General features: G+C 36.7%; 1 protein-coding gene across 7 annotated transcripts in view; it reads left to right on the top strand.

Moving 5' to 3' along the window:
- The window catches only part of LOC124543496 (cytosolic purine 5'-nucleotidase), a 57,187-nt gene extending 42,114 nt beyond the window's left edge, over window positions 1–15,073 (top strand). For all 7 annotated transcript variants that reach the window (XM_047121714.1, XM_047121713.1, XM_047121718.1 and 4 more), the window contains 7 exons: window positions 2,475–2,649; window positions 6,477–6,699; window positions 10,854–11,001; window positions 11,372–11,526; window positions 12,827–12,938; window positions 13,803–13,911; window positions 14,917–15,073. In XM_047121714.1, the coding sequence (XP_046977670.1) occupies window positions 2,475–2,649; window positions 6,477–6,699; window positions 10,854–11,001; window positions 11,372–11,526; window positions 12,827–12,938; window positions 13,803–13,904 (915 nt within the window). In that variant the 3' untranslated portion in view covers window positions 13,905–13,911; window positions 14,917–15,073. The remainder of the gene's footprint in view (window positions 1–2,474; window positions 2,650–6,476; window positions 6,700–10,853; window positions 11,002–11,371; window positions 11,527–12,826; window positions 12,939–13,802; window positions 13,912–14,916) is intronic.
- The last annotated feature ends 1,069 nt before the right edge of the window (window positions 15,074–16,142 follow it).

Here is a 16,142-nt window from a genome sequence, read left to right on the forward strand (position 1 = left end):
TTCAAATCACCGCGTGTAAAATCGTAACAGTGGTGTGGGAGGCTCGCAGCCGTTACGTCATTTGGTGATGTGGATTAAATTCCGATATGTGATATCTATTTCTAAACCCACGGCTACGTCGTTTCATATAAATAGATTTAAACATATATATTTATATTTTATGGTATAAGTTGACAGACGAGCATATGGGTCAATTGATAGTAAGTGGTACACCACCGCCCATAGACAAGGGCGCTGTTTTTTTATGATATAAGTTGGCGGACGAGCATATGGGCCACCTGATGGTAAGTGGTCACCATCACCCATAGACAATGACGCTTTAAGAAGTATTTACTATTCCTTACATCGTCAATGTGCGACCAACCTTGGGAACTAAGATGTTATGTCCTTTGTGCCTGTAGTTACTCTGGCTCACTCGCCTTTCAAGCCGGAACACAACAATACCGAGCTAACTATTATTTGGCGGTAGAATAATTGATGAGTGGGTGGTACCTATCCAGAAAGGCTTGCACAAAGCCCTACCACTAGTAGCGCTGTAAGAAATATTAACCACTTCTTGAATTACCAATGCACCACCAACCTTGGGAACTAAGAAGCTATGTCCCTTGTGCCTGTATTACGGCTCACTTACCCTTCAATACAATACTGATGACTGGGTGGTACTTAAACGGGCTTGCACAAAGCCCTCCCACTAAGTAAAATCTATATATACATATATAGTAACGGCCTGTATATTTTTAACTGCAAACCTCGACTTCCATTTTTGAGGAGAAGGATAATCCTAGCATACTATTGGTTTATGCTTTCCTTCACCGCCGAACTTGGGACAAATGATAAAAACAATTTAAGTACATGGAAATTAATTGGAGCTTGCCTAGATTTGAATCCGCGATCATCTTCTCACTACTGGGTCATCACACGAAATATCTTCTCACAAAATCAAAATAAACTTTATTCAAGTGGGCTTTTACAAGCACTTTTGAATCGTCATTTTACAATTAAGTGAAGCTACCACCGGTTCGGAAAGTAGATTCTACCAAGAAGAACCGGCAAGAAACTCAGTAGTTACTCTTTTTCAACATTTAAAAAAATACAGTCATGTTAGTTAATACAATTATTTAAATTAATATATCCTGCCTGGTAAAACGATTTACATTTGAATAAGAACAAATATAACAACATATCCGAACGGTTTTTTGCGCTAAAGGCGAAACACGTTCGTCGAATGGCACCGTTGAATGGCGTCCTTGAAATCAAAGATCTGTGCCAATAATGTTTACATCTCGCCTACATTACATCATAATCGCACGAGTATTCGTATTTCACGTGTAAATGCTATTTATGGTTCAATGTTGTTATGTTTTAAGCGTAGATTTGTCAATTTTATGAAAAAATATTAACATTTTTTATAATAAGTTAGATTTTGTGTCGGGCATTTTTAAGACTTAATAACGACAGACCTGTCTTAAACCAGACTTCGAAATCCGGGCACTGAATTTCTGGGCTTTCGGACAGAATAACTTTGGTAGTAGGGCTTTATGCAAGTCTGTCTGGGTAGGTACAATCCACTCATCATATACCCTACCGCTAGTTGTATAACAGTGGATTCCGTCACATGTAGGTTGGTATAGCCGGTAATGAATTGCTTGGCAAGAGAAGCGTGTAATGATGGCATTGACGTAGTTTTACATCCTTATTGTTCAGATTACACATACATAATTAAAAAATCTTGCCGCGTGTTGTGGAAGGAATAGTTTGACGAAAAATCCAATGAGAAAGGTATTTGGTATAAAACGATCCAGCCTCAACCCCCTAAATCATCTTGGATTGATAACAGTCGGTTTGATAGATCGGATTTACTCGTAATTATCATGATGCGTCTTCGTTCCGGACATATTACTTGAATAAGTTCGCATTTTTAATGAGAAAAGTAAATTTAAATAAAAAAAGTTGTACGTCTTGCAACGTGTTAGAAGATGTCTTCCATATTATAATGGAATGTGACCGGAACGAAGACTAAAGACAAAATATGTCATTTGTATCTCAATTAAAATCATGCATGGGATACTTAAATACCATTTTAGCGGAACCCAATAAAATAAAAGCTTCTTAATTAATAAAATTAGTTAGGTCAGCCTTAATAATAGAAAGGACAATGTAATATCATAAGTAGTATTAACTAACTTAACTTTAATTACTCTAATGTTAATTTTACAGACTGGCATATTCGTTTTAGCGAATAAACTAGAAAGAAAAAAAATAAATATATCCTACCGCTATTCTTATGCCAAACTAGTGATGTTGTATTCCGGTTTCAAAATGTAGCGGCCATTGTCTATGGGAAGTAGTAAAAGCCTAAAACACGAATGATAAAGTGTAAAATAAGTTTTTAAAGACAACTTTTAAGTTACATAGGGTTATAGATCAACCCGTGTTTCACCATCCAGATTCTTAAGAATCAATATATTTTTTAGCCCGGCGAGCCCCACAGAAACTGGAAGACATACTTCGATTGGATAGTAGTTGACGCGAAGAAGCCACTGTTCTTCGGCGAGGGCACGACGCTGCGCCAAGTGGACACACGCACGGGTGCTTTGAAAATGGGCCACCATGTCGGGCCCCTGCACGAAGGTCTTGTATATTCTGGAGGTAAGATTCCAAAAATATTATTTGAAGTAATAGGGGAAGGCATCGTTGAATTTGCTCGATTGGACGTTACCGATAAATAGGAGGCTTTTCTGTGCTCTGTAATTGTGCAGATGTATCACAGGTTTTGATTAAGTCAAAACCATATTGAAATATATATTTGCTTTATTTATAATTCAAACATTCTCGTTTTTTTTTCATAACAATAGAAATATTTACTATAATAGATTCAGTAAAACATTTAAAGGAACTCATTAACTTAGTTTTAGTTGTAAGTAAAGTTAAAAAAAAGTAAAGTAACAGCCTGGTAATTTCCCACTGCTGCGCTCAGGCCTCCTCTCCCATTAAGGAGAAGGCTTGGAACATATTCCACCACGCTTGCGGGCTGGTGGAATGCATATGTGGCAGATTTTTCATGAAATTAGTCACATGCAGTTTTCCTCACGATGTTTTCCTTCAGCGCCGAGTACGAGATGAATTATAAAAACAAATTAAATACATATATATATATAGTGTGCCTGGGTTTGAACCCGAAATCATCGGTTAAGATACACGCGTTCTAACCACTGGATCACCTACCATCCATTGTAAGTGCCAATAAAATATTACGAAATTCATCAAGAACGCAAATGACAGTTAATTATTTTATCGTGACAACCCAAGATTGACCCCCCTTTCTCTTTCCACGTCTGAAATGTGATGACACTTCCTTGACGAATGCATTCCGTTTTCGTTCAATAATAATATATAGTACGACACAACTTAGATGTAGCATCGGTAAATTTCGTAAAACCGATCACATCCGAATTGAGTACGCTATCCCAAATTATCAATATTTATTTCTCATGCGAATATGATTTTTGCACAAACGGAATAACTTGTAATTTCATATGACCTAATATATTTGTCAATTTGACACGTCGATTTACATGCACTTGCTTTCTCTGACACGAGAATCTATAGCGACGAATAGCGTCGTATGGCGCGATAGGGAGCTATTTATATTTGTTGTGTAAATCGGCAGTAATCGGTTTTATTTTCATTTCATTGCATTTTCCGATGCTACATCTAATTTGTGTCGCCCTATACCTATATAGTTGTGTTGACATATATGCCAATGAAAGTGTCACTCGGGATGTTGTCTAATACCTTATCATTGCCTATTAAGAACAGCTCGTGAGACGCACACGACGAGATAACACTCGATACGTGGAATTATTTTATTTATCATCAGACCATTCTTATTCATCGCTTATCTTTACAGCCTCGGCATTACGGAAACTTCCGTTTCGGCAAATACGATAAAAATACCAGAGTAATTATTTATAGGAATCTATTATTATTGAGCCGAGAAGGCCCAGTAGTTAGAACGCGTGCTTCTTAACCGATGATTGCGGGTTTAAACCCAAGCGCCACTGAATAAACATGTGCTTAATTTGTGTTTATAATTCATCTCGAGCTCGGCGGTGAAGGAAAACATCGTGAGGAAACTTGCATGTCTTTAATTTTGTAGCAATTTTGCCACATTTGTATTCCATTGCGCATTGAAATGTGTGGTGGAATACGGTCCAAACCTTCTCCTCAAAGGGAGACGAGGCCTTAACCCAGCTGTGGGAAATTTACAGGCTGTTGTTGTTGTTGATTAATATCGTATTTTTCAATGTGTCAGTGTGTACCATCAAATCATTGGTAATACGTTATGCCCAATTGCAGAAGGAGTAGATAAACAAATCTCCTTAGATTTTACGTATTACGTGCAATTTGCTAGTGGCTGAGGTATTATACACTACAAATAGGTCTTAATTAACATATTTATTAGATAAGGGCGCTACCCTTGGCAAGTTTATCAACAAAGAAAATGCCACTCAGAAATAATCTTCCTTTCTACCAGTGTTTTTTATGTTTATTTTTTTAACATTACTTGCAATGCCTCAAGTTGATCAACGAATTAATAATATTGTATTTATTTATTATGTTTATATCTGCTTCGTACCAGTGCCGTGAATAGTCTTTTCTGTGCCCTGTGCGAGCTTCTATATCTGCGCCCTATTTAAGCAGACCCTTTGCCTATTTTACCGTCTCACTCAATAAAACTTAAAGCAGTTTCACTACTGCAAATGCGTTGCCCGTTAACGATAAACACTAAACACAAATAAGCTCGTGCGCTGCCAAAAAAATGAGCGCGATGTATGTTTTTAATGATACTAGCATGTAAGTACGTTGGAATCGAGTACTAGTTGGCTCAGTGGAATCTTAACAAGAGCAAAACGAAAAAACAATAGTCCTGCCCAGCCTATCTATTCTCGCGCCTCCGAGAGTCTACGCCCTGTGCCTGGGCACCGGTGGCACCTTCCTATTTACGCCACTGCTTCTTACAACGCTAAATCTTTCTACATATATCTGTTTCATTCCTCCACCTTAAGGTTGCCTGGAAGAGATCGTTGTGTTTAGCGATAAGGCCGCCTCTTGGGCATCTTTCTTAATCGTGTCTAAATGATGTACTCATTGCTGTACAATAAAGAGTATTTTGATTTGATTTGAATTACTAATATTCCTATTTACTTTACCCCTCCTTTAAAGATTATCACTTTAAGAGTGGGGATGATAATAGCCCAAGGGATCAGAATCCTGCGATTTTTAAGATCAAGGCAGCCCGTTAACCAATGGGCTATTGACACTTGAGAATTGTAGCTTTGAATCCATAGATAATATTGGCATAGATACAATGGTATTCAACTTATACATACTTTAATTTTACTTTCAAAGTTCCGATAGCAAATTCGCTGATATTCAATACGCATTTATTCCAGAACTGTCATGTCATGTATTGATATGACAGTTCTCAAGGTTAACATTCTGTGTTTATTTTTATATGCTGCAATAGAATCTTCTATACGATTTTACGTAATAGTTTGATTAAATTATACTTCTTTAACGTAAGCTCAAAACTTTAATCAAACTATTGTTTGTATATTTTTTGGTATATTGAGTAATAACGGTGTAAGTTGAAACACAATTTTTTAATTTTGAACCCTGTTATAAAGGACTGTAAGGTTAGAATGCGATATCGAACTTTTAAATATCTGTACAGAATAAATTCCAAAATTTAAAAAAGAATCCACGCGTATATCATCGTTCATCTGTATTAATATTATAAATGTGAAAGTAACACTGTCTGTCTGTGGCTCTTTCACGACCAAACAACTGAACCGAATTTCATGAAATTTGTTATGAAGCAACAAAATCAAAAATCAAAATAAAATTTATTCAAGTGGACTTTTACAAGCACTTTTGAATCGTCAATTAACAATTAAGTGAAGCTACCACCGGTTCGGAATGTAGATTCTACCGAGAAGAACCGGCAAGAAACTCAGTAAAACATTTATACCTTGAACGCCAAGAAAGGACATAGTTTATTTTTTTGGAGTCAGAGTCGAGATGGCCCAGTGGTTAGAACGCGTGCATCTTAACCGATGATTGCGGGTTCAAACCTAGGCAAGCACCGCTGTTTCATGTGCTTAATTTGTCTTTATAATTCATCTCGTGCTCTGTGGTGAAGGAAAACATCGCGAGGAAACCTGCATGTGACAAATTTCGTAGAAATTCTGCTACATGTGTATTCCACCAACCCGCATTTGAAACAGCGTGGTGTAATATGTTCCAAAAAACCTTCTCCTCAAAGGGAGAGGAGGCCTTTAACCCAGCAGTGGAAATTTACAGGCTGATGTTGTTGATGTTTGCCCAACACGTGACAAGCAACATCCTAAAATGCCAGCAAAGCGACTACCAGTATTAAATATCATTAGTTATTTTTTATCTTCTGTTTCAAGGTTCGTGTGACGTTTTCACCGAGCTGATAGGCGCGAAGGGTAAGGACGTTCTCTACATCGGGGACCACATCTTCGGCGATATCCTCAAGTCGAAGAAGATCGGCGGCTGGCGGACGTTCCTCATCGTGCCCGAACTGGTACAGGAGTTGCACGTTTGGACCGACAAGTGTCAGCTGTTCGCTCAGCTGCAAAACCTGGATATACAGCTCGGGGATATGTACAAGTGAGTATATATATATTTATTTTTCTTTGTTTAATTTGATAGGTGAATGAATAATGACGTCATCGTATGTGATCAATAAATGTTGGATGTATAAAAAATGTCAATTTTTTATTTCTATAAGAAAAATCTTTTTGGAGTCGGATTTTTTTCTTTTGTTAAAATTTTTGTTTATTAACATAATAAAGTATAATTGTTACCATTATAATATAATATTCTGTCTATCCGAAACAATCGGAAAGTCCGTAACAATATCGTATCAGTAACATTTCGGACACAAGTAAAATATTATTCATATGTCCGTACCCAAATGCAGACCCGAAATTACATCTGACATCTCTGGTCTGAAACATATTATGCTCGTTGATACTTACCCTTCAAATTAGAATACAATGTACAAAGGATATTACCTAAACAGCTGGACTTGCGACTCTTAGAAAAGTGATACTTTGATTTCAATACAAAACTATGAATATACAAGTTGTTATAATGAATAACGTGTCTGTTTGTAATATTAAAATATATAATAAACAATATACATGGTACATATAACCAAATAATATTTTTTACAATTTTTGTCTGCCTGTCTGTTTGCTCCGGCTAATGTCCGGAACTGCCGCGGGATCGATTTTGACTGGACTTTCACTGACTGATCAAAAGGCTTCCAAAGGATATTTTTATTTTAGAATTATATATAAAATTACAGTTTAATTCAAACGCGCACGAAGAGCTATACTCGCAGTACAGCTAGTATGCTATATAATATAGCTTGTGGCAGGTCTTTGTACGAGCCTGTTAGGTTAAGTAGAACCAAGAATTTTTTTTCGTGACGCTAATGTACCTTCTTGCAAAATTCAGTAATTTTGGAAATGCGCTTGCACAGTGAGAGTGAGAAAGCCTTCGTCAGTTTTCAAATTAATTCCTTTATCAAGTCGTAAACTCTTAGTGCCTTTTGAATCTAAACATCAAATCGTTGCGTCGCAATATGTCATTCTCAAACGGTAAAGCAGATTGTCGCTCATACTGAGCACACGAATATAGATCTTAAGGTGACGAACTTTTTCTTACCCCAACTGTAGTCAGAGTAAGAAAACCTTCGTCAGTTTCCAAATTAATTCCTTTATCAAGTTGAAACTCTTAGTGCCTTTTGAATCGAAACATTAAATCGTTGCGTCGCAATATGTCATTCTCGATCGGTAAAGCAGATTATCGCTCATACTGAGCACACGAATTTAGATCTTAAGGTGACGAACCTTTTCTTACCCCGACTGTTGTCAGAGTAAGAAAACCTTCGTCAGTTTCCAAATTAATTCCTTTATCAAGTTGAAACTCTTAGTGCCTTTTGAATCTAAACATCAAATCGTTGCGACACAATATGTCATTCTTAATCAGTAAAGAAGATTATCGCTTATACTGAGCGCACGAAAATAGATCTTAATTGACGAACCTTTTCTTCCTCCGACTGTACATACAGTCAGACGGTCGAAACAAATGTGTTTCTAAGTCCTGCTATCCTTTCTTATCGCCCACGCGGCTCCGAATTCGAATCGCATTACATCAATTTCATTCCATGAATAGAATACCGCTGACGTAAAATGTAATTTATATTTCGCGAGTTGACAAGTGAGCGGACGAAATTAAATTGCGCTCGTGTATTAAATGGAACCTTGGATGTTGATAGCGGCCAGTGTGGTTATTATTCAAATTCAATATCAAAATAATCTTTATTCAAGTGGGCACTTTTGAATCGTCAATTAACAATTAAGTGAAGCTACCACCGGTTCGGAAAGTAGATTCTACCGAGAAGAACCGGCAAGAAACTCAGTAGTTACTCTTTTTCAACATTTAAAAAATACAAAGTCATGTTAGTTAATACAATTATTAAAATTAACATATCCTGCGTGGAAGTCAACAGGTATTAATTCTACGCTTTTTTATCATCTACAAAATCTTGTATTGTAATCTTAACGGGAAATTTGATTGTAAAAGTTGAAAAGTAAAGTAAAGTCACAGCCTGTAAATTTCTCACTGCTGGGATAAGGCCTCCTCTCCCATTAAGGAGATGGTTTGTAACATATTCCACCACGCTGTTCCAATGCGGGTTGCTGGAATGCACATGTGACAGAATTTCGAAGAAATTAGACACATGCAGCTTTAATCACGATTTTTACCTTGACCACTGTGTGGTGTTCCTGTTTGAAGGGTAAGTGAGCCAGTGTAACTACAGGCACAAGGTGTCCCTTGTGCCTGTAGTTATATTGGCTCATAGCATCTTAGTTCCCAAGGTTGGTGGCACATTGACGATGTAAGATATAGTTAATATTTCTTATAGCTTCATTGTCTAGGGGTGATGGTGACCACTTACCATCAGGTGGCCTAAATGCTCGTCCGCCAACCTATACCATAAAGAAAATAAAAATAAATATATACATATGTATGTCCCCTATGCACTCAAGCATGACCAATGACCTTATCACTTAGATTAGTGACAATAGTAAAAGGATTATAAAATTTATTTAAGGAAACATTACTACAGTTTACAAACCATAACAGTTATTGCTTTTTCTTCAATTAACGAATCAAGAACGCTCGTAAAATTCATATTTTATGATACTGACGACGAGAGAATATTTTATTTACAAATTTAACGACTTCGTTCTCATAGAAATTATAGTCCACAGAAAGGTCAAACTATTCCTCTCAAAATATATGTCATATATTGTCAATCCATCATTATATATATTATGTATATAATGATGGATATTAACATAATTAAATAAAATAATATTTATGAAATTGTTTGGTGCCGTATGATTCCTTACATCTCCAATGCGCCACAAATATTGGAACTTAAGTTATTTCGTGCTGTAGGTTACACTGGCTCACTCACCCTTCTAACCGGTACATAACAATAAAGGAAGCAATAGAAAATAAAGCAGCAACACTTCTGCTGCTTAATTTACAATTTATTAATTTACATAAAAATCGCTCAAATCATAGCAGAAAAAAGTCGGTTATAGAACTCACTATTTAAAACATGTTGATAAAGCTACAAAACGATGAGAAATCTAAATTGTCAGAATCAGTCGAAAATGACCTGAAAACGATCGTTTATAAATATCCAGTAGTCTAGATTTACCCACTGGCTTTATTTACACCACAAATTACCCTTCATGACTCACCCTTCAAACTCAACCTAACACATTACTGTGTGGTGATCAAATAACTGATGAATTATGTGTAGATAGGATACGTAAAAAAGTAAATCTTTCGGGATTGAATGTAATGATTCCGGGATTTTCGAGATTTATATAAAATTGTGCGTAAAACGAAACGCACTTAATTTCATTTGATGTTTTGACGGCCATCTTGTTTACACAGCTGACTTTATTTACTTCATTTATATTTGCTAACGACCCGTACCGGATTATGTGTAAAAATATACGTTTTATTTGGAAATAGATTATATACGTTATTAACATAAGTTACAACCACAATTTGTACCATTAAATCTGTATTAGGATTTGAAACCCGACTTCGATGCTGACTGGTATATTTATATGGAACACGATTGCAGTCATTGTTGTTTAAATATATTTGTTTTCCGTTTTTAATTGTCAAATTATCGTATCTTGAATAAAATTTCTCTTGTTTTAATTCTAAGATCTTAACAATAAAGTTCATTATATTGTATTTATAATATTATTCACTAGTAGTCTAGGAAAAAAAGTAGTTTATGTCCTTTCATGTAGTTCAAGTTTGCTTCATACTAAATTTCAGACAGACAGAGAAAGATACTTAATATTTATAATATTAAGACAGATTAATTATATAAGTGACTGGCCATGCCCAGTTGTACGCGTTTGAATTTAATAAAAAAAAATATTGTTTCCTTAGTTATTCCCTATTATACAAGTTATCTGCCAGTGAAAGTCCCGTCAAAATCGAGCTGTTCTAAATATTAGCCGAAACAAACAGACAGACACGACAGATCTACAAAAATTGTAAAAAATGTTATTTTGGTATATGTACCGTGTATAAATGTATAAACATATGCATTGAGTTAAAAAAGGGCTGTTTTAGTATTACAAACAGACACTCCAGTTTCATTATATGTATAGATAATTGTATTAACCCTTCGTTCGCTCTGTCCGCAGAGATCTGGACTCGAGCACGAAGGAGAAACCCGACATATCGAAGCTCCGGAACGCGATACGCGACGTGACGCACAAGATGGACCTCGCCTACGGAATGCTCGGGTCGCTGTTCCGTTCTGGATCGCGGCAGACATTCTTCTCCTCGCAGGTAATGTTGCCAGACTAACTGCCTCGTTGGTCTCCAAGTCCCAAGTACACAACAACAGCCTGTAGATTCCCCATTGCTGGACTAAGGCATCTTCTCCCTTTGACGAGAAAGTTTGGAACATATTCCACTACGCTGTTCCAATGCGAGTTGGTGAAATACAAATGTGGCAGATTTTTTATGAAATTGACACTTGCAGGTTTTCTCACGATGTTTTCCTTCACCGACGAGCAAGAATAGAATTAAGCACATGAAAATTCAGTGGTGCTTGTCTAGGTTTGAACCCGTAGGCAGCAGTTAAGACGCACGCGTTCTAACCACTGGGTCCACTCGGCTCCGAGTCTGTTCTGACTTGAGCATCCAACGGTTGCAGGTTGTGAGGTACGCGGACCTTTACGCGGCGTCGTTCCTCAACCTGATGTACTACCCATTCTGCTACATGTTCCGAGCGCCCGCCATGCTCATGCCGCACGAGTCGACCGTCGCGCACGAGCAACGCTTCACCGTCGACACGCCCACCATCGACCGGTCAGTACCACCCCCCCCCCCCTCCGAGTCTAAGGATCCTATGTCTATTACAGTTTATTTATTTAAGGTTCGTCAAGTTACAAATCAAATGGGTTGATACGTTACAATTATAATAAAGCTACGTAAATATTAACAATTTGTAACTTTGTGTAGACAAACACCACATGCATATACATTTAAGTGAGAAAGAAGCTAAAGAGTAATAAAGTTAAAAAAAGAGAGAACCGTAGTAAGGATAAATTACACATAAAACAGAAAAAGTTACAGTTAGTGTTTAGTCTATACACTGGCTTTATAGCAACTGACTGTCTCGTTGGTCTATTGGCTCGATATGAGGTCACAGATCCCGAGGGTCAGGGTCCAAACCCCCAGGTCGGGCTGATAAAATTTATTGGGTTTTTCCGTCGAAAGATTTTTTCGATTTTATTATTTCATGTTACTTATAGTCATATTTAAACTGTAGTATAAATTATACATATAGATTATTATATATTGAATGTAGTGTATATATGTTTACTATGTATATATTTAATTTCGTATAAGTATGTTTTTCTCTTATATATGTACACCTGAAACGTTTAATTACTGATAACTATGTCCTACGTAACATGGTTGCCTGACAGAGATCGCTGATTAGCGATAAATCCGCCAATTGTACATTTAGATCAAGTTTTGCAATTACTGTATAATTTATTTATATAAAAAAAAAAATTCTAAGAAACAGCTCTTAGTCTGGAAGTTGGATGTTGTGTGTTGATTTAGATCAAGTTTTGCAATTAATGTATAATTTATTTATAAAAAAAAAAAAAAAATATTCTAAGAAACAACCCGTAGTCTGGAAGTTGGAAATGTGTGTTGGTCCTGTGATTGAACTCCTTCCGATTGAGTTGGATTCATCGCATCATAAAGAGTCCACTGCACACTCTCGCCGAAGTCAGTCAGGTTGACAGCATATAAGTAATGTTGTCTTAAATTTTTCGCGGTTATTACACATTTAAATAAAACTAATTATAACGGATGAATCGCGTATATTAATTATTTTTAAACATCCCGACGTTTCGAGCACTTTGCAGTGTTCGTGGTCACGGGTAGACATAGTCTATAATAGTCAAATAGACTTCGTGGTCACGGGTAGACATAGTTTACCCGTGACCACGAACACTGCAAAGTGCTCGAAACGTCGGGATGTTTAAAAATAATTAATATACGCGATTCATCCGTTATAATTAGTTTTATTTAAAAGCATATAAGTATGAGCTATTGGATGTAGTGTGTATGTGTATGAGTGCGTCGGTCACAGGTCGCGACACTCGAGCACGCAGCGCGCCTTCACGGAGCGCGCACTGAGCGCGGCGTGCGTGGCAGAGATGTCGTCCGATGACACCGTCGCCGTGCCCGACGCCGACCTTAAGGTAACGCGGAGTCAGCGCCTTCCCACTGCTGGGCTAAAGGCCTCCTCTCCCTTTGAGGAGAAGGTTTGGAACATATTCCACCATGCTGTTCCAATGCGGGTGGAATACACATGTGGTAGAATTTCTATGATATTTGTCACATGCAGGTTTGATCGCGATGTTTTTCTTCACCGCTGAGCACGAGATGAATTATAAAGACAAATTAAGCACATGAAACAGCGGTGGGTGCCTGGGTTTGAACCCGCAATCATCGTCAAGATGCACGCGTTCTAACCACTGGGCCATCTCTACTCTCTTTATTTATTAATTCAACATATTATCGAGTACATAGTACCTTTCTTCTAAAACAATGAATATTAATTAATATTGCGTCATCGGCTGCAATAGACACATTACAAGCGAACTAGTTTAGAGGAGTTCTCTTGTCCTAGTTTTACGTAAAAATCAGAGACGTAATGGGTATATATGGCTGGTTTCGTCATGGATACGATTATATGGATAATATTGTATTGGTTTCGGAGGCGTTTACGGAAGTATTTCGGCTAGTTTCGATTACGGGTACGGAGCTCCACGACATCCCTGGTATAAAAAATAAAGAAAGAAAGAATTTTTATTTGTAAGCATCGTTTTGATACATCAGTGACATAAACAATACAACAAAAAAAAAAAAAAAACAAAATTTTAAAATAACAATACAATTAAATAATATCTAAGAAAGATTTTAAAAAGAGGCATAAATAAATAAAAACAAAATGCTGCCTACATAGCAGTACGATGCCACAAAAAGGGAAATCACTCAGCATTTGCTGTCGGCCTAGGAATTTCACACACGGTATAAATGAGTAATGTCCAAGCGGTCCGCAGGGCGAGCGCTCCGTGCCGCACGTGCGGCCCGAGACGCCTCAGCGCCTCACGCACACGCACGACGAGGACTGTTCCGATGACGATGACCTCAAACACAAGTAGAGCGCAGGTACCAACAGCCCCCCCCCCCCCCACAGACTTTCCAAATGTACTTTAGCGCAGGTACGCCTTTGCCCCCCCCCCCCCACAGACTTTCCAAATGAACTTTAGCGCAGGTACGCCCCCCCCCCCCCCACAGTCTTTCCAAATGTACGCACTTTATATAATAATAATAAGATAATATAAGAGACAACATCACATACATTACTCTGATCACAATGTAAGTAGCTGAAGCACTTGTGTTATGGAGATCAGAAGTAACGACGGTACCACAAACACCCAGACCCAAGACAACATAGAAAACTAATGGTAATCTACATCGACTCGGCCGGGAATCGAACCCGGGACCTCAGAGTAGCGTACCCATGAAAACCGGTGTACACACCACTCGACCATGGAGGTCGTCATGAACGTACGTAACGTATATGAACACGTACTCAAATTATCGACTAATCATCTAGACACGCGGTAGCGTGCTAAGCCAAGTTCAAGTAATGGAACTGCCGAGAAGTATATGTTACAAGAATTGCTTATTTTCGTGACATTAATTACGATGTATAAATATTAAAAATACATAATTCAATTCACATTCATATATCAATATTTGTTCTTTGTCTCTCGTATGAAAAAAAGCATACAATATTCAGACCTAAGTAAATAAATTTGATATAGAGGTATTAGCGTACAAAAAATAAGTTTGCTCTCCTTTTTTACAAAAATTCATAAATAAATGTCTCACATGTTTATTACTTGTAAGACTTCGTGCAAACTTGTCTGGGTAAACACCGCTAAACAAGCAATAAATTTGTTGTGATCTGGTTTAAAATGTGAGTGAACCAGGGTAACTACAGGCACAAGGGACTAACATCTCAGTTCCCAAGGTTATTTGTACATTGGCTATGTTAAGGATTGTTAATATTTCCACTTACCATAATGCCATCATTTGCCAGCCCACAAATTTTATTTAAAAAAATGTATTTTATTATAAGATAGTAATATATTTTTCTCTTTTCAGGTTTCATCAGACTGTATATCTGTATATTATAACACGATCTGTATGTATGGTCAATTAATTGTTCTTATAATGTTACGAAGATGGTTCTAACAAATTATGTATTTGAAATGTAGAAATTAATTCGATCGCTGGTTTTAATAAAGCTATTATTGTTGAAGTTGAATTTATTATTGATACATTTCTTTTTTGTTTTTGTAGCTTTTATACAAGTATAGCTCGAATCATGTCTATAGATATTTGCAGCCACAGATTAAAAATATAATTACATATAGTAAGACATAAATAAGATGTAGCATTGGAAAATGCAATGGAATGAAAATAAAACCGATTACTGCCGATTTACACAACCAATAGAAATAGCTCCCTATCGCGCCATTCGACGCTATTCGTCGCTATAGATTCACGCGTCAGAGAAAGCAAGTGCATGTAAATCGACGCGTCAAATTGATGAATATATTAGGTCATATGATATTTCAAGTTATTACGCTTGTGCAAAGATCATATTCGCATGAGAAATAAATATTGATAATTTGGGATGGCGTACTCAATTCGGATGTGATCGGTTTTACGAATTTTGCCGATGCGACATCTAAGTTGTGTCGTACTATACATTATCTGTGAATAACGTGAATACGTCAGATATGGCGCCATTTCGCACAACGAGCAGACTTGACATCGGCTGAAATGTACTGTTATTAACTTAATTTATTATGTACGGTTATAAACTAATTTTTATGTATGCCAATGCGTATTTCTCTGCGATTTAAACGCTTCCTAGACAACCATGATGAATAATGTAGAACAATATTTGTATAATATTCATTTATCGCACTCAACGCTAATTGCTTTAGACATGAATCGATCTTTAAGTCGTGTATTAGAAAAGATCTTAGCTGAAGACTCATTCTAAAAGTAGAGTTTAATTAAAACAAAAATCATTATTGCATAAATATCACACTAATTATATTTTTGTATTAAGTTTTTGAACACGGTTTATTTTGTTTTCTATCCAAAGTGTTACTATAGTTTAAAATATTTTAAATACCACAGCAAACCTTAATGTTGCCATAGCTCAAATTTTAATAAGCAAAAATATTTAAATTCTTAAATCAAATAATTTACATTTTCTTTCTTTAAAATTTGACAGTTAAAATAGAAAGGAATACAGAAAATACGAGATTCAAAACAATACCTCTAGTCTAGTATATGTATATGTAGTATAGTAT

The sequence above is a fragment of the Vanessa cardui genome, chromosome 3 (genome assembly GCF_905220365.1).
Source record: "Vanessa cardui chromosome 3, ilVanCard2.1, whole genome shotgun sequence".
Taxonomy (NCBI): domain Eukaryota; kingdom Metazoa; phylum Arthropoda; class Insecta; order Lepidoptera; family Nymphalidae; genus Vanessa; species Vanessa cardui.